Source organism: Pristiophorus japonicus, chromosome 8 (genome assembly GCF_044704955.1).
Source record: "Pristiophorus japonicus isolate sPriJap1 chromosome 8, sPriJap1.hap1, whole genome shotgun sequence".
Classification (NCBI taxonomy): Eukaryota; Metazoa; Chordata; class Chondrichthyes; family Pristiophoridae; genus Pristiophorus; species Pristiophorus japonicus.
The window spans coordinates 241,367,571-241,388,551 of NC_091984.1; the positions used below are offsets into that span (position 1 = coordinate 241,367,571).

Consider the following 20,981-nt stretch of genomic DNA (forward strand, 5'->3'; position numbering starts at 1 on the left):
AACCAAGATGGTCTGTCTGCCTAATTATGGACCCACCACCACTACTAACATGTGCCTGTTCCCTTTTACCCATGGGTAACCCTTTGCTCCATGGTGCAGTGATGTTGTTCTTGATGAACTCTCCGCAGTACTTCCGTCATTGTCCTGGTCATAGTCCTCATCGTAGCTATCAGGCGATGTATACCTATTGCCAGGATTTCCCTGTACTGGTTCTCTCTCATTTGTTCTGCTCCCTCCATCAGTGGTAACCCACTGCCTCCATTTTGCTTCAACCTTCCTCGTTATCTGTGGCGTTACAACTTTGCAGAGTGTATATTAAAGAAACCTTTCCACCCCTTGTATGTTGTGCTAGTCTTCTGCTTGAGCAAGGCAGCCCTTTTGACACTTCATGTGTCCTCCCCCCAGATACTTCACACATTCAGGACATCCTACAGCATCCATTGACACAGGAGAAGGCCATTCAATCCCTTGAGCCTCTTCCATCATTCTATTAGATCAACTCCATTTATCCCCCCTTTGCTCCATATCCCTTGATACCCTTGCCTAACGAAAATATTATCAATCTTAGTCTAGAAAATTTCAAGTCTAGCCCCTGAATTTGCCATTTCTCTGCCCTCAGCTGCTGTGCTACTCGCACACTAACGCTGGAATTTATTTTCCTTAACCGCCCTAGTTATATAAGTTGCAAATTCCGCTCCACTCCCGTGTCCCTCCTTTACAACGTCACTCGGTCAGCTTCGCATTCAGCCAGCCACTGGCAGCTCGAGCCTCAGACAGGGACCTGTGCCTGAGTGAGTGAAGCTGATCTGTCACCAGCAGCGTATTGTCTCTCTGCGTGGCCTTTTCCTCGATTACGCTGCCCTCGTGACACCAAATGTTTAATTTCCCAGTCATTGTCACAGCTGTGCTGCTACTGCAGGAACAATCTCTGTTTTGCTTCAGTTTCCTTCACTGGCACAACCTGGAATGACTGATGCGGATAACAATATTTATCTTTACAACCTTAAAGAATATGTGACGTTTCAGTAACCTCCATGTGCTACTTGGTGGTTCTGTCCTTGTTGCAATGAGCACTCCTACTCTCTGTTGTTACCGGGCATGTTAAGATCGAAGACATGAATGTATTTTTCACAAAGTAATATCTGAGTCTGTTCCTCAGGGTAATGGTCCGTTGGCAGAGATCGAGTTCTGGCGAGAGCGCAATTCTACACTCAGTGCCCTCAGCGAACAGCTGAAGCTGCCCGTGGTGAAGAGGATTGTTGACTTTGTGAGCAAGGTTGATCAAAGTTTAATCCAGAACCTGAATTTAATCATCACTGACCTCACCAAGTACCATGTGGAAGCTGCAGACAATGTCAGGTTCCTTTCAACCCTTGAACGTCATTTTAAGGTAAAGAAGAATTGCATTCGATGTGCTGTAGACACTTGTATTACACCTGAAGATACAGGCTTGAAATATCTTCTACCAGTGACTCCATTAATAAATAACATTGATAAATAACAGTCTAAGGATAAGGGGTAAGCCATTTAGGGCCGAGATGAGGAGAAACTTCTTCACTCAGAGAATTGTGAACCTGTGGAATTCTCTATCCCAGAAAGTTGTTGAGGCCAGTTCATTAGATATATTCAAAAGGGAGTTAGATGTGGACCTTACGGCTAAAGGGATCAAGGGGTATGGAGAGAAAGCAGGAATGGGGTACTGAAGTTGCATGATCAGCCATGATCATATTGAATGGTGGTGCAGGCTCGAAGGGCCGAATGACCTACTCCAGCACCTATTTTCTATGTGTCTATGTCAGGAACAGTAGTGCTTATAGTATTGCTTCTGTGAACACGACACGGGCAAGAGTCTCTTCCACAAGGCCATTATAAAATCTCCATTTGGGGTTGTTGGTGATAGCATCACAAATACTGTTAGTAATCTGCAACACCCAACATGCTGTTGCGTTGGAGCTGAACTGACCCCAGCCGTCCATTTCTGTAGGCAGCACGCATTTCAGTGGCAGTGAAAGTAACCATTGAACGTGTGTTAAACTGTTACATGTGAAAGTCATCGTTTCGCTATGCTGTGCTGTCAGATATTTTGCAGTGATGGCCATTTTGACAATAGAAAGAAGGAACTTCCATTTATATAGCTCTTTGTCGGCCAGAGCAGACATGATGGGACGAAATGGCTTCCTTCTGCACTGTATGTTTCTCTGTTTCTAAATTATCAACTTTGATCAGTCTGGATCACTCAGAAGTATGCCATTCACATGTCCTGAGAAGGTCCCAAAGCACTTTGCAGCCACTGAAGTACTTTTGAAGTGTAGTCACTGCTGCAATGTAGGGAAAACCCAACAGACAATTTGTGCACAGCAAGCTCCCACAAACAGCAATTTGATCAGATGATCTGTTTCTTTGTGATGTTGATTGAGGGATAAATATTACTGCTCCTCATTAAGGCCATAGGATCTTTCATGCCCCCTGGATGGGAAAATGGGATCTTGGTTTAGTGCCTCATCAAAGGACGGCACCTCTGACAGTGCAACACTCCTTCAGAACTGCACTGACAATAAAATATGTTTTCCTACATCCTGTTTTACTGACTGTTTGATAATACTTTTATCTTCAATTTTAAATATTTTTTGGCTGTCTTTTACCTTTTTTTTATCTTCCCAATATTCCTATCATTTGTTTTCCATCTCAGTACCCCTTTGAGGTGGTCTTCAGTAGTTGAATTCCCCTTTTCCCCAATTGATAACAAAACTGTCCTCAGGTTCAAGTGAAGTGCCTCGCGCTCTCTCCTCAGCACCTCAGTTACTTCTGCTGCTCCTTCCTCATTATTTGTGTACATTTAGCAAGAGAGGTGGCCATGCATGTGAATGGCATACTTCTGAGTGATCCAGACTGATCAAAGTTGATCATTTAGAAACATAGAAACATACGGCCCATCATGTCTGCTCTGGCCGACAAAGAGCCACACGGCCCTCGGTCAGCAGCCCTAAAGGTTACATACAAGCCCATGAACAATGACGGAAAGGCAAAGAGCACCCAGCCCAACCAGTCCGCCCCACACCACTGCAACTCCCCTTATACTGAAACATCCTACACTCCATCCCAAACCGGAGCCATGTGATCTCCTGGGAGAGGCAAAAACCAGATAAAAATCCAGGCCAATTTAGGGAGAATAAAATGAGGGAAAATTCCTCTCCAACCCATCCAGGCGATCGAAACTAGTCCAGGAGATCACCCTGGCCGTATTCTATTCCCTGCAGTACTTAGCACTATATCTGCGCTGACCAACAAAAGGTCATCCAGTCTAATTCCAATTACCAGCTCTAGGTCCGTAACCCTGCAGGTTACTGCACTTTAAGTGCCCATCCAATCATCTCTTAAAAGTGGTGAGGGTTTCTGCATCCACCACTCTTCCAGGCAGCGGGTTCCAGATCCCCACAACCCTCTGCGTAAAGAAGCCCCCCCCTCAAATCCCCTCTAAACCTTCCACCAACCACCTTAAAACTATGCCCCCTCATAATAGCCCCCTCCACCAATGGAAATAGGCCCTTACTATCCACTATGTCCAGGCCCCTCAATATTTTGTACATCTCGATGAGGTCTCTCAATCTCCTCTGTTCCAATGAGAACAAACCCAGCCTATCCAATCTGTCCTCATAACTAAGATTCTCCATTCCAGGCAGCATCCTGGTAAATCTCCTCTGCACCCTCTCTAGTGCAATCACGTCCTTCCTATAATACGACGACCAGAACTGCACGCAGTACTCCAGCTGTGGCCTAACCAAAGTATTATACAATTTTAGCATAATCCACCTGCTCTTATATTCTATGCCTCAGCCAATAAAGGCAAACATTCCGTATGCAGTCTTAACCACCTTATCCACCTGGCCTGCTACTTTCAGGGATCTGTGGACAAGCACTCCAAGGACCCTTTGTTCATCTACACTATTAAATGGCCTACTGCTTAATGTGTTTACCCTTTCCTTATTAGCCCTCCCAAAGTACATCACCTCACACTTCTCTGAATTAAATTCCATTTGCCACTGCTCTGCCCACCTGATCAGTAGATTGATATCCTCCTGCAGTCCATGACTTTCCTCTTCATTATCAACCACACAGCCAATATTAGTGTCGTCTGCAAACTACTTAATCATACCCCTATATTCAAATCTAAATCGTTGATATATACCACAAAAAGCAAGGGACCCAGTACTGAGCCCTGCGGAACCCCACTGGAAACATCCTTCTAGTCACAAAAACATCCATCAACCATTACCCTTTGCTTCCTACCTCCAACTTGCCACTTTGCCCTGGATCCCATGTGCTTTACCTTCATGACCAGTCTACCATACAGGACCTTATCAAATGCCTTGCTAAAGCCAATATATACTACATCATACGCACTACCCTCATCGACCCTCTTGGTTACCGCCTCAAAAAATGCAAACACGATCTTCCCTTAACAAATCCGTGCTGACAGTCCCTAATTAATCCTTGCCTATCCAAAAGCAGATTTATCCTGTCTTTCAGGATTTTTTCCAATAATTTTCTCACCACTGACATTAGGCTGACAAGCCTATAATTACTCGGCCTATCTCTTTTTCCCTTCTTAAACAAAGGTACTACATTAGCAGTCCTCCAATCCCCCGGCACCATGCCCATATCCAAAGAGGACTGGAAAATATTTCCTCTTTTGCTTCGCTCAACAATCTGGAATGCATTTCATCCGGCCCTGGGGACTTACCTACTTTCAAAGCTGCTAAACCCCTTAATACTTCCTCTCTCACTATTTATTTCATCCAGAATATCACACTCCTCCTCTATAGCAGTATCTGCATTACCTCTTTCCTTTGGGGAAACAGATGCAAAGTATTCGTTAAGAACCCTACCAACATCTTCCGCCTCCACACAAAGATTACTCTCATGGTCACTAATAGGCCCTACCCTTTCCTTAGTTACCCTCTTACTCAGTATATTTATAGAAGATCTTAGAGTTTTCCTTAATTTTACTGGCCAAGAATTTCTCGTGCTCTCTCTTAGCATTCCTAATATCTTTTTAATTTTGCCTCAACTTTCTATATTCCTCTAAAGATTCTAAAGTATTTAGCCGTTGATAGGTGACATAAGCGTCCCTTTTTTTCTTAAACCTCCCCTGTAAGTCCCTAGACATCCAGGGGGCTCTAGAATTATTTTTCCCAGCCTTTTTCTTTCAGGGCACATGTTTGGCCTGAGCCCTCCGGATCTCCTCCTTGAATGCCTCCCACTGTTCCGACATGGATTTACCCAAATGTAGCCGTTTCCAGTCCACTATGGTCAAATCACTCCTTAACTTAGCAAAGTTAGCTTTTCCCCAATTCGTAACTTTTGTTCCAGGCCTATTCTTGTCCTTATCCATAACCAACTTGAATCTGACTGATTTCCTGAAGAAAGATTTCTAAGTAGTTACGGCTTGATTCTTTCCAAGGCGAAAGATGCTTGTGCAAATCTTACACTCTTGTGACGAAGCGCTAGTTTGTTTTGTTGTAAGAAGCTTGCTTTTTTTTAATGATACGCTTGCTGTTCTTTGATCCACTGATACTCTTTTGTCCTTTGTTACGTACCTTGATTAAAACTGCTGAGCAGGTCTCAGTGAGAAAGGTTCATTTTTACAATATGACTGTGCAGTACATGATTTTTAAAATGTATGTGTGTTCATTAGAACCTGTCATATGGGACAAGATTCCAAGTCGTCATGGATACAATACCTTCCATGATGAATGCTTTGCGGATGGTTTGGATTATTTCGCGCCACTACAACAATGATGAGCGAATGGTGCCCCTCATGGAACGGATTGCATGGGAGATTTCAGAGAGAGTCCGTAAAGTAATCAATGTGCGGACTATATTCAAGTAAGCGACACCCGTGACATTCAGCGTTCTATTGATATATAGAAATACATGCACTTGAAAGTATCTGATTTATTCACTGTTGTTGGGTCGCCCATTTAAAACGGAAATGAGGAATTTTTCTCTGGGTCGTGAATCTTTGGAATTCTCTGCCCCAGAGAGCTGTGGAGGCTGAGTCATTGAATATATTTAAGGCGGAGATAGACAGAGTTTTGAGTGATAAGGGAGTGAAGGGTTATGGGGAGTGGGCAGGGAAGTGGAGCTGAGTCCATGATCGGATCAGCCTTGATCTTATTGAATGGCGGAGCAGGCTCGAGGGGCCAGGTGGCCTACTCCTGCTCCCATTTCTTATGCTCCTATGTTTGTTGGAGTTTTTTACTTTTATTATAATAATGCCTTCAAAAGATGCTTTTCTTTGACAATAATATCAAATTGCATTTCCACATAGAAAAACATCACAAGACACTTCACAGACAAAAATCAATGGCAAGCCCAAGAAGGAGATATTAGGAAGGGTGAACAAAAGCTTGGTCACAGAAGCAGGTTTTAAGGAGCGTGTTAAAGGGGTAGAGGGAGGTGGAGGCAGAGGCAAGGTTTCGGGAGGAGCATGAGGCAAGATGGTGGAAGGCACAGCCCCCAATGATGAGCAGGGAACGTTGCAACATCAGAATTCTTTTATTGTTGAAGGATATTCTTTAGTTTTTTTTTTCAGATAGCTTGCACTTTGTTGCTATTCTGTGGTCTGGGTTGCCATTGGAGTGGGATTCGGGAACTTCCGCATAATCCCATAAATTTCAGTGGTCCATTTTGCAGCCCATTTGAAAACTCAGGAGAATAGGTGTGTTTCCAAGCACCAGGCTCACGTGTCATTGGTTACTCCCCAAACGGTACAGTCAGATAAGAATGATATCCGCTTTCCAGGGCTAACTCACTGGTAACTGATTTATCTCAATGATTTCTCGTGAACTTTCTCGCTGGTTTAATGGGATGACCAAATCTCATCTTTCTATTTAGGCAGCGGAACGACTGAGTCTGTCCCACTGTCTGACGAGCTGGTAGATTGGGGAGAATGGTGGATAGAATGGTCAGCTGAGCACGTCCCTGTCCTGCTCATCTTTTTGACTTGGCACTCTCCCGGGTCTCGGACATAGCTCAGTGGTAATGCTCCTGCCTCCGACTAACGCCCTGCTCCAGAGACTCGAGCACGTAATCTGGGCTGACACTCCAGTGCAGTGCTGCACTGTCGGAGGTGCCGTCTTGCAGATGAGATGATAAACCGAGGCCCCGTTTGTCCTCTCGGGTGGCTCCTATGGCACTTTCGAAGATGAGCTGGGGAGTTCTCCCTGGCCATCATTTATCTCTGAACCAACATCACTAAAATAGGTATGCAGTCATTTATCTCATTGCTGTTTTGGGACCTTGCTGTGCACTAATTGGCTGCTGCATAGTCCTACAGTATTACAGTGACAGCACTTTTAACAGTACAGTGAAATGCTTTGCGACATCCTATGGCCATGTAAAGCAAGTTCGTTCCTTTCCACAGTGAATGAACCTGGGCAGTGTGGCTATAACATCCCCCAATACATCAGTGCTGTCAGGCTGGAGCTACCCATTCCTTTCCTGATAGAGTTTTAAATAACTCTCCATCCTAATTTCGAACATTTTGCTTTATTTCATCTGAAAGGAGGAACTCGTCAGCGGCAAAGAAAAGTGCTTTAGAAGCCAAGCGTACCCTCCAAGGGTGGAAAGACTCTTACTTTGATATCCGTTTTAAAATTGAAGCTTCAGGACGAGACCAACGCTGGGAATTTGATAGAAAAAAGCTGTTTGAGAAAACTGATTACATGATTGTCATCTGTCAATGTATTCATGATATCTTACAGGTAAAACCATTACAAATAAACCAAAAAGAAAAAAACTTTGCAGCATTTTCTATTGTAGATGAACTTGTTTTGAACTTTTAAGAAATATCGATGCAACTTTTTTTGATGATGTTTAATGATCTTTTTCTTAAGTAGGAAGCTGTAATAGTTACTGGTCGATCCCCTATGATGCTGCACTCTGAGTCGGAACGAAGTATAGTCTTCAGGGGCTAGAGGGCAGGGGATAATGGGATCAGGATGCACAGATATCACTCAGCCCCCATTTCAAAGTCATACTTTCTGTCCTTGTTTTTAAATATTTCCATTATAAATCTCTGCGTCCTCATTTATAATGGAAAATGTCTATAAACATCCCCCCCAACCCCCATTGGTGGTGCTGCTGCAGTGCCTCTATTGGTGGGAGGGTGTAATTACATGAAACGTTTACATAGGAGGTTTCTGTTATAAATGTAGACAAAGGAATTTATAATAGAAAGTTGACAGGACACTGGCCACAGATTTTTTAATACAGTACTTGTCAATCGCCTACAGCGCTGCTCATGTTTTATAAGGACAGGAGCATTATGGCGTGCAGTGGGTAACACATTATTTTGAGGTGGAATTATGTGCAACATAAGCCTGCTCTTTTAAAGCAGCAAAGTCCAAGAGAATTAAACAGGTACAACCTGAGATCAATTAGAGGCTAATTGCTGTTGAAGTTTCCCTTTAGATTCACAGATATTTATAAATTGTCAACTCCTCCACTTGGGGAGAAAAAGGTCATGAGCTGCTCTTTTTTTTCCAACACTTCTTTGTTCAGTTAGACTCCAAATTCTGCACTTGCTCTCATGAGCTGCGGGGCGATAATCTGGACCACCTTTTCTCGAGAACTGTAATTAGCTAACAGCAGGCCTGCTTCTGAGGGCTAGGACTGATCCAGCTAGATTGGCCGCCTCCTGTTCCTGTGTTCCTTTCTGATCCTCTGCACTTTAGTGAAGGAACTACATTCTCACGGAAAACTGATGAAAGTATCTACATTTGGATAACACTTACCCAGTGCCCAGTAAGAATTGATTTGGTTCTAATGACAGTGAAGACCTTGAACTTTGTTTGGGAGACCAAAGCTGTCCTTTAAGTATTACGAATAAGAATTCAGGATGATCTGAATTTTAATACAAAAGATCCAGAGTCTGGCTCCTCCTGACTAAACACAGCTGCTGCAATGGACCCCAAGCTCTCACAATGCAACATGACATTAAACACAGCAAACAAAGGCTGTGAATCCAGGTCTTCATTACAAAAGAATAAACAGACAATTGTATCCTTGTGCCTTGGAGATGTTGGTGACGGGGAACTAAAAGTGGTAGAGTCATACTATTGCAAATATTGAAAGGATTTGTTTCGTATTGGGCAAAGGTACCATCTCTTTCTATCCTACCTCCCTCTCCTTCACCTTCTTTAGAGCAGATTAATCTATGATCATCATCATCATAGGCAGTCCCTCGAAATCGAGGAAGACTTGCTTCCACTCTAAAAGTGAGTTCTTAGATGACTGAACAGTCCAATACGGGAATTACAGTCACTTGTCACATGTGGGACAGATAGTCGTTGAAGGAAAGGGTGGGTGGGGAGTCTGGTTTGCCGCACGCTCCTTCCACTGCCTGCGCTTGGTTTCTGCATGCTCTCGGTGATGAGACTCGAGGTACTCAGCGCCCTCCCGGATGCACTTCCTCCACTTAGGACGGTCTTTGGCCAGGGACTCCCAGGTGTCGGTGGGGATGTTGTACTTTATCAAGGTGGTTTTGAGGGTGTCCTTGAAACATTTCCGCTGCCCCCTGAGGCTCGCTTGCCGTGTAGGAGTTCCGAGTAGAGGGCTTGCTTAGGGAGTCTTGTGTCGGGCATGCGGACAATGTGGCCCATCCAACGGAACTGGTCGTGTGTGGTCAGTGCTTCAATGTTGGGGATGTTGGCCTGATCGAGGATGTTAACGTTGGTACGTCTGTCCTCCATGGGGATCTGTAGGATCTTGCGGAGACATTGTTGGTGGTATTTCTCCAGCGATTTGAGGTGTCTACTGTATATGGTCCACGTCTCTGAGCCATACAAGAGGGCGGGTATCATAAGAACATAACATAAGAACATAAGAAATAGGAACAGGAGTAGGCCATATGGCCCTCGAGCCCGTTCAATAAGATCATGGCTGAATCTAATCATGGACTCAGCTCCACTTCCCTGCCCGCTCCCCATAACCCCTTATCCCCTTATCGTTTAAGAAACTGTCTATTTCTGTCTTAAATTTATTCAATGTCCCGGCTTCCACAGCTCTCTGAGGCAGCGAATTCCACAGATTTACAACCCTCTGAGAGAAGAAATTTCTCCTCATCTCTGTTTTAAATGGGCGGCCCCTTATTCTAAGATCATGCCCTCTAGTTCTAGTCTCCCCCAATCAATGGAGACATCCTCTCTGCATCCACCTTGTCAAGTCCCCTCTGAATTCCAATCAGTAGAGGCCCAACCTACCATTGGCCTTCCTGATCACTTGCTGTACCTGCATACTATCCTTTTGTGTTTCATGCACAAGTACCCCCAGGTCCCGCTGTACTGCGGCACTTTGCAGTCTTTCTCCATTTAAATAATAACTTGCTCTTTGATTTTTTTCTACCAAACTGCATGACCTCACACTTTCCAACATTATACTCCATCTGCCAAAATTTTGCCCACTCACTTAGCCTGTCTCTGTCCTTTTGCAGATTTTTTGTGTCCTCCTCACACATTGCTTTTCCTCCCATCTTTGTATTGTTAGCAAACTTGACTACGTTACACTCAGTCCCTTCATCCAAGTCGTTAATATAGATTGTAAATAATTTCCGGCCTACTAGCGGTAGCGAAGCGAAAACGGTAATTTTGGCCAAAAAATAGCGAAATCCGAATTTCTAGCCCTGAATGTTTAATAGTCTCTCTTACTGGTGCAAATTCAGAAACTGACAAATACGTAATAAGGGGATGTTTTGCTTGATCTTCATGAAGAAATGTCTTTTTCTGTTTAATCATTGTAATCATCAGAGCAAATTAAACAAAAATAACTCTCATGGTATTGTCAAATCACCAGATTCGAGAAGAATTTTACAACATCTTTGGACCGGAGCTGAAGGCAGTAACTGGAGACCCGAAACGGATTGACGATGTAGTAAAAAGGGTCAATGATCTGGTTGTACCGATTGTGGAATTATCCTTCGATATGTTTAGCATTCGTCACACACACATGTGGAGTGTTGTTATGGAAGATTTCTATACTCAGGTCGAGGTATGTTAACATCGTAAATACCTTTAATGTTTGAATTTCCTCAATTATTTACAACAAAATCTGTCTCATATTACAGCATTACTATTTTAAAAATCCCCCCCGCCCTCCCCGCCCTCCCCACCCCCCCAAAAGAAGAAAAGCAGTGTGCAGGAAATGGAGCACCTCCCTGCTTCTCGTGCCTCCTGTTGTCGTCCGGTGTTCCCCGGCCATTTGGTGCTATGTTCTGAGGTGAAGGATCTGCACTTGTAATGTTTCTCATTCAAACCATCTGAATGGCCTGTCTGGGTTCTGGCCAAAAAACAGCCAGAATTGTGCTGGGGACTTACTGAAAACTCTATTGAAGCGACCCAAACTCCTTTAACCTTTACAGGTGTCAAAAAGGAAGACAAAGATCCTAATCTTCTGGTTGGATTGATGTCATGTTCCGAAGCTGAGCTTATGTACATTTTATTCTCCGCTCCTATGATGGGGTGCAAAACCGGATCTGATTTCTTCCCTCCCTTGACCCCACAACACTGAAACCAATGAGAATGGGGTGGTGGGGGTCTGGAACTCACTGCCTGAAAGGGTAGTAGAGGCAGAAACCCTCACCACATTTAAAAATACCTGGATGTGCACTTGAAATGCTGTAACCTACAGGGCTACGGACCCAGAGCTGGAAAGTGGGATTAGGCCGGCACAGACACGATGGGCTGAAATAGCCTCCTTCCGTGCTGTAAATTTCTCTGATTCTGCGATAGGACCCCAGCTGACTCAGCAGAGACTGGACCTGAACCTGCACACCTAACAACCATCCAGCAATTGTATATTGCATATCAAATTGTCATAACATTTCCGCGATGAGGTTTCATGACGGTTCAGTAAATAAATGCATCGTCAGACCAGGGATGCTCCAGGTTCAATCCCTATTGAGTTCAATAATCTCAGCTGGAGTGACAGTGCCATTAGTACTGGTCATGGCGTCCCAAGACTAAGGAGGGAAGTCCATCCAGAATACTGGCTTCTGATTGTTGTGCAGTGACCGTGCTGGCCAGTGCACGAGTGTCTGTGTGATATGGACAGGATCAGGTTCAAAGGAAACACAGAGACACAATAAAGAACCGTCTTTAAAATGTACCAGCTTCTGCAAGGTTCAGCACATTCAGGCGAGGTGACAGAGTGACAACCGTACTCATCAAATACATTTTCTTTTCATTTTCTTGTAATTACTTTAACACGATAAATAAAGTTGCTTCCTTGTTTTTTTGCAGATAATTGAAGGTGAAGCAAAGAACTTTATTGATGAGTCATTCAAGAGCCTCCGCTCTGCAGAAGCAGCTTTTGATATGCTTTTGAGATTTAAACATATCCGCTCACGTGAAGCTGTCAACAGACAAATGATGAGAAAGTTCAATGATATTCTGACACAGTATTGCAAAGAGGTACGCAGGGTTCATTACGGTTTTGGATACTGACCGCCACCTTCCACCTCCGTAACATCGCCCGTCTCCGCCCTTATCTCAGCTCATCCGCTGCTGAAACCCTCATCCGTGCCTTTGTGACCTCGACACTTGACTATTCCAACGCTCCCCTGGCCAACCTCCCTGCTTTCACCCGCCATAAACCTGAGTTCATTCGAAACTCTGCTGCCCGTGTCCTAACAGGCACCAAGTCCTGTTCTCCCATCACTCCTGTGCTCGCTGAATAACATTGGCTCCCGGTCTGGCAATGCCTTAATTTAAAAATTATCGTCCTTGTTTTCAAATTCCTCCATGGCCTTGCCCCTCCCTATCTCCAGCCATACAACCCCCCGAGATCTCTGTGCTCCTCCAATTCTGGCCTCTTGCGCATTCCCCGAATTCCATCGCTCCTCCATTGGCGGCCGTGCCTTCAGTTGCCTAGGCCCCAAGCTGTGGAACTCCCTCTCTAAACCTCTCTGCCTCTATACCTCTCCTCCTTTAAGACACTCCTTAAAACCTACCTCTGTGACCAAACTTTTGATCATGAGGTTCGGTGTCAAATTTTGTCTGATAACGCTCCTGTGAAGCGCCTTGAGACGTTTTACTACAATAAAGTGCTGTATCAGTACAAGTTGTCAGGCTGTAACTAGTGGGGTGCCGCAAGGATCGGAGCGTTGGACCCCAGTTATTCACAATCTGTACAAATAATTTGGATGAGGGGACCGAGTGTAATATATCCAAGTTTGCTGACGATACAAAGCTCGGTGGGAAAGTAAGTTGTGAGGAGGATGCAAAGAGACTTCAAGGGGATATAGACGGCTAAGTGAGTGGGCAAGAACATGACAAATGTAATAGAATTTGGAGAAATGTGAAGTTATCCACTTTGGTTGGAAAAATAGAAAAGCAGAGTATTTTTTAAATGGTGAGAGATTGGGAAATGTTGGTGTTCAGAGGGACCTGGGTGCCCTTATACACCAATCACTGAAAGTTAACCTGCAGGTACTGCAAGCAATTAAGAAAGCAAATAGTATGTTGGCCTTTATTAAGAGGATTTGAGTAAAAGAGTGAAGACATCTTATTGCAATTATATCATCATCGTCATCATCATCTTAGGCAGTCCCTCGAAATCGAGGAAGACTTGCTTCCACTCTAAAAGTGACTTCTTAGATGACTCAACAGTCCAATACGGGAATTACAGTCTCTGTCACAGGTGGGGCAGATAGTGGTTGAAGGAAAGGGTGGGTGGGGAGTCTGGTTTGCTGCACGCTCCTTCCGCTGTCTGTGCTTGGTTTCTGCATGCTCTCGGTGATGAGACTCGAGGAGACTGGAGGAGCTCAGCGCCCTGGTGAGACCGCACCTGGAGTATTGTGTACCGTTTTGGTCTCTTTACCTAAGGAAGGATATACTTGCCATAGAGAAAGACTGATTCCTGGGATGGGGGGATTGTCCTATGAGCAGAGATTGAGCAGACTAGGCCGATATTCTCTAGAGTTTAGAAGAACGAGAGGTGATCTCATTGAAACATACTAAATTCTTACAGGACTTGACGGGGTAGATGCAGGGAGGGTGTTTCCCCTGGGCTGGGGAGTCTAGAACCAGGGGTCACAGTCTCAAGATAAGGGGTCAGCCATTTAGGACTGAGATGAGGAGAAATTTCTTCACTCAGAGGGTGGTGAATCTTTGGAATTCTCTGCCCCAGAGGGCTGTGGAGGCTCAGTCTTTGAGTAAATTCAAGACCGAGATCGCTAGCTTTTTTAATATTTAAGGAATCAAAGGATATGGGGATAGTGCAGGAAAGTGGAGTTGAGGTAGAAGATCAGCCAATGATCTTATTGAATGGCAGAGCAGACTCGGGGGGGCCGAATGGCCGACTCCTGCTCCTAATTCTTATCTTATGTTCTTATAAGTTGTTATAATGTGGTATCTTTTTTTTACAGGTTGATATTATAAACGGCCTCTTCACTAAATATACTCATAATCCTCCCGTAACTAAGGATCAACCTCCGGTTGCTGGAGCCATCCACTGGGAACGTTCTCTCTTTCACCGCATTAAGCATCCCATCGTTCACTTTCAGGAAATGCCCGAGATGCTGGCGAGTGAACAGGGGAAAGCAGTAAGTTCATATTCTGCCTTTGGATTTTGACATTTGAAGATTGATCATTTATTGCACACATCGATAAATGATGAGCTCTGTTGCCTTCTGGAAGCCAACATTTCTTTCAGGATATCTTTGCTACAGATTTATTTCAGTTAATTGTGCAATGTTAGCAAGGTGTGAATGTTATCGGGTCAGTTATCATGGGCGTAATGCAACCGGATGTGGCAAAGCTTTCTCTGCTGCAGTGGCTAACAAGCGCGACACTCAAAACTTTTCCAGTGCATTAATATCAACCTCGAGAATACGCTGTGCAATGTTAGCGTACAAATGTTTGACAAGTTCACATCAAAATTGTCTCTGTATTTTTCTTGCCGATTCCCAATACGTGGGTCTCACACACCCAGTAGCAAACTCAATATAAACTTGCTGGATTCCCTATGGGCCTTCCCTATGGGCAGCCTGTCGACTACGATGTGTTTACACTGAGGTTACTCCAGGTGCGAGAGATCCGTGCAACAGGAACCAGTGGTGCACGCATCCCTCTAATACCATGGTAAAAGCAGCTATGGAGAGGTGAGTGCTGGGCTGTTGCACATGTTACTGTTGCTTACTGGTGATGCATCTTCCTGTTTTGTAAACAGTTAAAGGCTCTGGGGGTGGGGGGGGGGGGCTGGCTCTTTATGCTAGCTCTGGGGGTGGGGAGGGGGGCTGGTTCTTTATTTATTGGGTGCACTGATATTTTTGTTGTGGAAGTGGAATGGGAAGATGAACCGGTGGATACAGTTGTCACTCTGCCACTTAGCTTAAATGTGCTAAACCTTAGTGGTACCTACAGCAAAGAATGACTAAAAGAAATGATTAAGAAAGGGAAGATAGACTATGAAAGTAAACTAGCAGGAAATATAAAAATAGATAGCAAGAGTTTCTATTGGTATATAAAAAAGAAGAGGGTGACGAAAGTAAATGTTGGTCCCTTAGAGAACAAGACTCTGGAATTAGTGATGGGGAACATGGAGATGGCAGAAACTCTGAACAAATATTTTGAACACATATTGTTGGTAGAGGACACAAACAATATCCCTACAGGGGGGAGGAACTTAACACAATCACAATCACTAAGGAAGTGGTACTCAGTAAGATAATGGAACTAAAGACAGATAAATCCCCTGGACCTGATGACTTGCATCCTAGGGTCTTAAGAGAAGTAGTGGCAGGGATAGTGGATGCATTGGTTGTAATTTACCAAATTTCCCTGGATTCTGGGGAGGTCCCAGCAGATTGGTTTGCGGTCCGAAAATCTATGGATTCATAAAGAATCTTCTCTCGCCAACGGACCGCGTACAAGTCCAACGGACAAGGACAATGAGGAATTGTGTGCTCTGGTATGTGACCATCTCAAACCAGAAGAAGGCATCATCATCTCACGATATCGATTCTACACGCACGTTCGTTCTGAGGGCCAGGATGTGTCGGAATTCGTTGCTGACCTAAGACATCTAGCTGGACCGTGTAAGTTCGAAAACGTGTTGGGAGACATGCTGCGGGACTTCTTTGTAATCGGCATCAACCACGAGGTGACCCTGCGTAAGCTACTGGCGGGGGAGACGCTGAATTTGAGCAAGGCCGTCACGAATGCCCAGGCATGCATGACAATGGACAAAAACTTAAAGCAGATATCATCGAAAAATCGGAACTCAGCAAGTACTGTAAACAAGATTGTATCGTCGTTTGGCAGAGCTGCATATGGCAGGGCCTACTCGACTGTGTATGTGAAACCTGTGGCTGCTCAAAGTCCGCCAACGGGAATGCATCCGATTTCACCGTGTTGGCATTGTGGGTGAAATCATCGGCCTCATCAGTGTCAGTTTAAACAGTACATTTGTAAAGGCTGTTTGAGACAGGGGCATCTCCAGTGCATGTGTCCGCAACTGAGCAAGCATGCTGCGACACACCACGCGGAGGATGATGACCAGTATAACTCGGATCCGGATATGCAATCCGAGATACCAGAGGAGAAAGTGTATGGACTGTATTCTTCCTAACAAAGAGCCAACCGATAATGATTAATGTGAAACTTAACGGTGTGCCGGTACCGATGGAATTGGACACGCGTGCGAGTCAATCAATAATGAGCCAGAGGACATTTGACAAGCTGTAGGACACTAAGGCTGTGAGGTCTAAGCTGAGTCCATTCAATGCCAAGTTGCTTACATACACTAAAGAACTCATAACGGTGATTGGCAGTGCAGTAGTCAAGGTGTCGTATGGTGGTACGGTTCATGATTTACCATTCTGGATTGTTCCAGGCAATGGTCCAACGCTGTTCGGCAGAAATTGACTAGAAAAAATCAAATGGAATTGGAACGATATCAAAGCATTGTCATCGGAGGATGATACTCCAAGTGCTGAACAAGTTCCCCATGCTATTTAAACCAGGCATCGGCAATTGCACGGGAGCTAAGGTGCAGATCCACGTGGATTCAGATGCAAGGCCCTTCCAGCATAAAGCTCGGGCGGTTCCGTACATGATGAGGGAGAAGGTCGAAATCGAACTAGACAGACTCCAGCGTGAAGGGGTCATATCACCAGTCGAAGTTAACGAATGGGCCAGCCCCATTGTTCCTGTGTTGAAGAGTGATGGCACTGTTGGGATTTGTGGAGACTACAAGGTTACGATCAACTGAGTTTCGAAACCGGATCAATACCCGTTACCAAAGGCTGATGACCTGTTTGCACCGCTAGCCGGGGGGAAAGTCGTTCACAAAACTGGATCTGACATCGGCCTACATGATACAGGAGCTGGTCAAGACGTCGAAGAAACTTACGTGCATCAACACTCATAAACGACTATTTATCTACAACACGTGTCCTTTCGGAATTCGCTCGGCTGCAGCCATATTTCAGAGGAACATGGAGAGTCTACTGAAGTCTGTCCCTAGAACAGTTGTGTTCCAAGATGACATCCTGGTCACAGGTCATGACACCGCCAAACATCTGAACAACCTAGAAGAGGTTCTACATTGTCGGCACAACGTGGGACTCAGACTGAAACGCTCGAAGTGCATCTTCATGGCACCGGAAGCTGAATTCCTGGGGAGGAAAATTGCTGACGACGGCATCAGGCCTACGGACTCAAAAACCAAGCCTCAGAATGTGAAAACCAAGGCCATCAAAAATGCACCCAAGCCTCAGAATGTGACGGAGCTGCATTCGTTCCTTGATCTGCTCAACTACTTCAGTAATTTCCTATCAAGGTTGAGCACTTTATTAGAGCCACTGCACATGCTGCTAAGCAAAGGCGACAACTGGGTTTGGGGTGCGTCTCAAGACAGAGCTTTTGAGAAAGCTACTAATCTGCTTTGCTCTAACAAGCTGCTGGTACATTATGATCCGTGCAAATGTCTAACATTGGCCTGTGATGCTTCATCATAAGGAGTTGGTTGCGTGCTCCAACAAGCCAATGAGTTGGGTAAACTACAACCGATTGCGTATGCTTCAAAAACTTTGTCCAAAGTGGAAAGAGCCGACAGCATGGTAGAAAAAGAAGCATTAGCCTGTGTGTATGGGGTTAAAAAGATGCATCAATACCTGTTTGGTCTTCGGTTTGAACTGGAAACAGATCACAAGCCACTCATTTCATTGTTTTCGAAAAACAAAGGTATAAATACCAATGCATCGTCCCGCATCCAGAGGTGGGCGCTGACATTATCTGCCTATGATTATGTCATTCGCCATAGACCTGGCACTGAGAATTGTGCCGATGCACTGAGCCGTCTGCTGTTGCCCACACCAGAGGTGGAGACGCCACAACCTGCAGACCTACTGTTAGTTATGGTGGTTTTGAAAGTGAAGGAACCCCTGTCACAGCTCAACAAGTTAAGACCTGGACCAGCCAGGACCCGATATTATCGGTTGTGAAACAATGTGTCCTTAGTGGTGATTGGTCTGCCATACCCAAGCAAATGGGTGATGAGACCAAACCTTACAACCGTCGCAAAGATGAACTATCCATTCAGTCAGATTGTTTACTGTGGGGTAATCGTGTTGTTATGCCTAAGAAAGGCAGAGAGAAATTTGTACATGATCTACATAGCACTCATCCCGGTATTGTCATGATGAAAGCCATTGCCAGGTCTCATGTATGGTGGCCTGGAATTGACTCTGATCTGGAATCATGTGTGCATCAGTGCAACACTTGCATGCAGCTAAGTAAAGCACCAGCGGAATCGCCACTGAGTCTGTGGTCGTGGCCATCGAAACCATGGTCCAGGATCCACATCGACTTTGCAGGTCCCTTCCTGGGAAAGATGCTTTTAGTTGTGTTGAATGCGTATTCCAAGTGGATAAAGTGTATAATCATGTCATCCAGTACATCCACAGCTACCATTGAGAGCCTTCGTGTCATGTTTGCCACTCATGGTCTGCCCGACATCGTTTTAAGCGACAACGGACCTTGCTTCACTAGTCTGGAGTTTCAAGAGTTCATAAAACTCAATGGTATCAAACGTTAGGTCAGCACCATTCAAACCCACATCTAATGGTCAAGCAGAGCGTGCGGTCCAAACCATCAAGCAGAGTATGAAACGTGTAACTCAAGGTTCACTGCAGACTCGCTTGTCATGCATATTGCTCAGTTACAGGACAAGACCCCGCACGCTTACCGGGGTCCCCCCTGCTGAACTATTGATGAAGAGAGGTCTCAAGACCAAGCTGTCTCTTGTCCATCCTGACTTGAACAATCATGTTGAATACAGACGTCAAAGTCAGCAGTGGTATCATGATCGCGTTGCTGTGTCACGTGACATTTCTGTTGATCCTGGGTATGTACTAAGTTATGGTCAAGGTCCCAAGTGGATCACCAGCACTGTTACGGCCAAGGAGGGTAACAGTGTTTATCGTCAAGCTCAAGAATGGGCGACATGCAGGAAACACATTGATCAGATAAAGCTGCGGTACACGGATGAACCGGACAGTCTGAGGAAGACACAATCAGTGACCAACCAACCTACCCTCAGTCATCAGAGGACTCCGCTGTCATCAATGAATCTGGACTTTCAATCCCTGACATGGTCATTGCCACTCCCAGCAGATCGGTTACCCAGCCCCCAGTCATAACAGACTCAGAACGCTCGCCCAAGGCTGGAGTTGAACTGAGACGATCAACTCGGGAGCGGAAAGCCCCAGACTGTCTCAATTTGTAAAAAGACTGTTACTAATATCTTAAATGGGGATATTGTCATGTATGTATGCTTGGGGTTACTAGCCACCAGGTGGCGCCACTGTCGGAGGTCATTAGGCTGTACCCACGTGTGTGGGGCCCAGGTATAAAAGGCAAGCCATCTTGTAATGTAATCACTTTGGGCCCTAATAAAGCAGAGCCAGGTTTGTACCTGTGTTAGTTTACAGTATTCAGTCTATCGAGTTATTATATACATAACAATATTAAATGGCGGAGCAGGCTCTGTTCATTATTGTGCCTCAGTTTCCCCTCCTCCCCAAGGGTCCAAGGATCTCTAGCCCTCCTCTCCAAGGGTCTCTAGCCCAGTTTATTATCCTACGAAGGGAAGTAGTGAGTAGTCAGTTTTCTGCTCCTGCCGCTGTATTGGTTGGTGCTGGGGGCCAGTTCCATGGGTGCTGGCACTGTCTGGTACCTTTGCCAGTGGCCACATTCCTGTGAGAGACTGTCAGCAGGTGACCTCAGAAAGGGGAAATTAATTACTTCAGTCAAGTCTGATCTTGTCTTCGTTTAGCATTTATATCTAACATTTATTTATTTGATTAGATCGTAGATTGTAAAATGTTCTCAGTAAGCAAAGATGTGTTGACAGAACATTTGTTCAGCATTCTATATTGCAATTGTTTTATGAAATGTGAAGGAGAAATCTAACGATGACGTCTGTTACTCTACAGACAAAAGCAAAATATCTTGAAGTGGCAAAGAGGATGAGAGCGTATGAAGACAGGTTGTATGACCATTGGCAAAGTGAGACTAATATGACACTGCACCTTCTGTTGAAGCAAAGCCTGCTTACAAAGTTTACTATTTCATCTACCACTTTGGGACATTTTGCTGTCTTTGATCCAGTAAGAATGGAATGTTGTTCATCCTTTATTTTTAACTTAAGATTAATATTCGAAACAAGCAAATTTGAGGGATCTGCCCTGCACATTTTCAGATTTGCTTGTGGGAGCTGATTATTGCCGTGGATCAGCACAGTATTATTTCTCTGCTACTGCCCGAGTTCAAGGAAGGCCCTGATCGATGTGAAGAGGTCTCTGCTTTTCACAACAAGTTCCTAATGGAATGCAGCCCACAGTGTGACGCCGAGCACTGCATTAACAGCTTTGCACAGGATACACCGCGTATTGTCACATTGGGGGCTGCTGTTGTGAG

General features: G+C 44.9%; 1 protein-coding gene across 2 annotated transcripts in view; it reads left to right on the forward strand.

The window, feature by feature from the left end:
- dnah10 (dynein axonemal heavy chain 10) overlaps positions 1 to 20,981 on the forward strand; it is a 397,024-nt gene that overhangs the window by 51,747 nt on the left and 324,296 nt on the right. For both annotated transcript variants that reach the window (XM_070888200.1, XM_070888202.1), the window contains exons 7-13: positions 1,160 to 1,390; positions 5,696 to 5,886; positions 7,568 to 7,766; positions 10,855 to 11,049; positions 12,300 to 12,470; positions 14,426 to 14,602; positions 20,498 to 20,671. In XM_070888200.1, the coding sequence (XP_070744301.1) occupies positions 1,160 to 1,390; positions 5,696 to 5,886; positions 7,568 to 7,766; positions 10,855 to 11,049; positions 12,300 to 12,470; positions 14,426 to 14,602; positions 20,498 to 20,671 (1,338 nt within the window). The remainder of the gene's footprint in view (positions 1 to 1,159; positions 1,391 to 5,695; positions 5,887 to 7,567; positions 7,767 to 10,854; positions 11,050 to 12,299; positions 12,471 to 14,425; positions 14,603 to 20,497; positions 20,672 to 20,981) is intronic.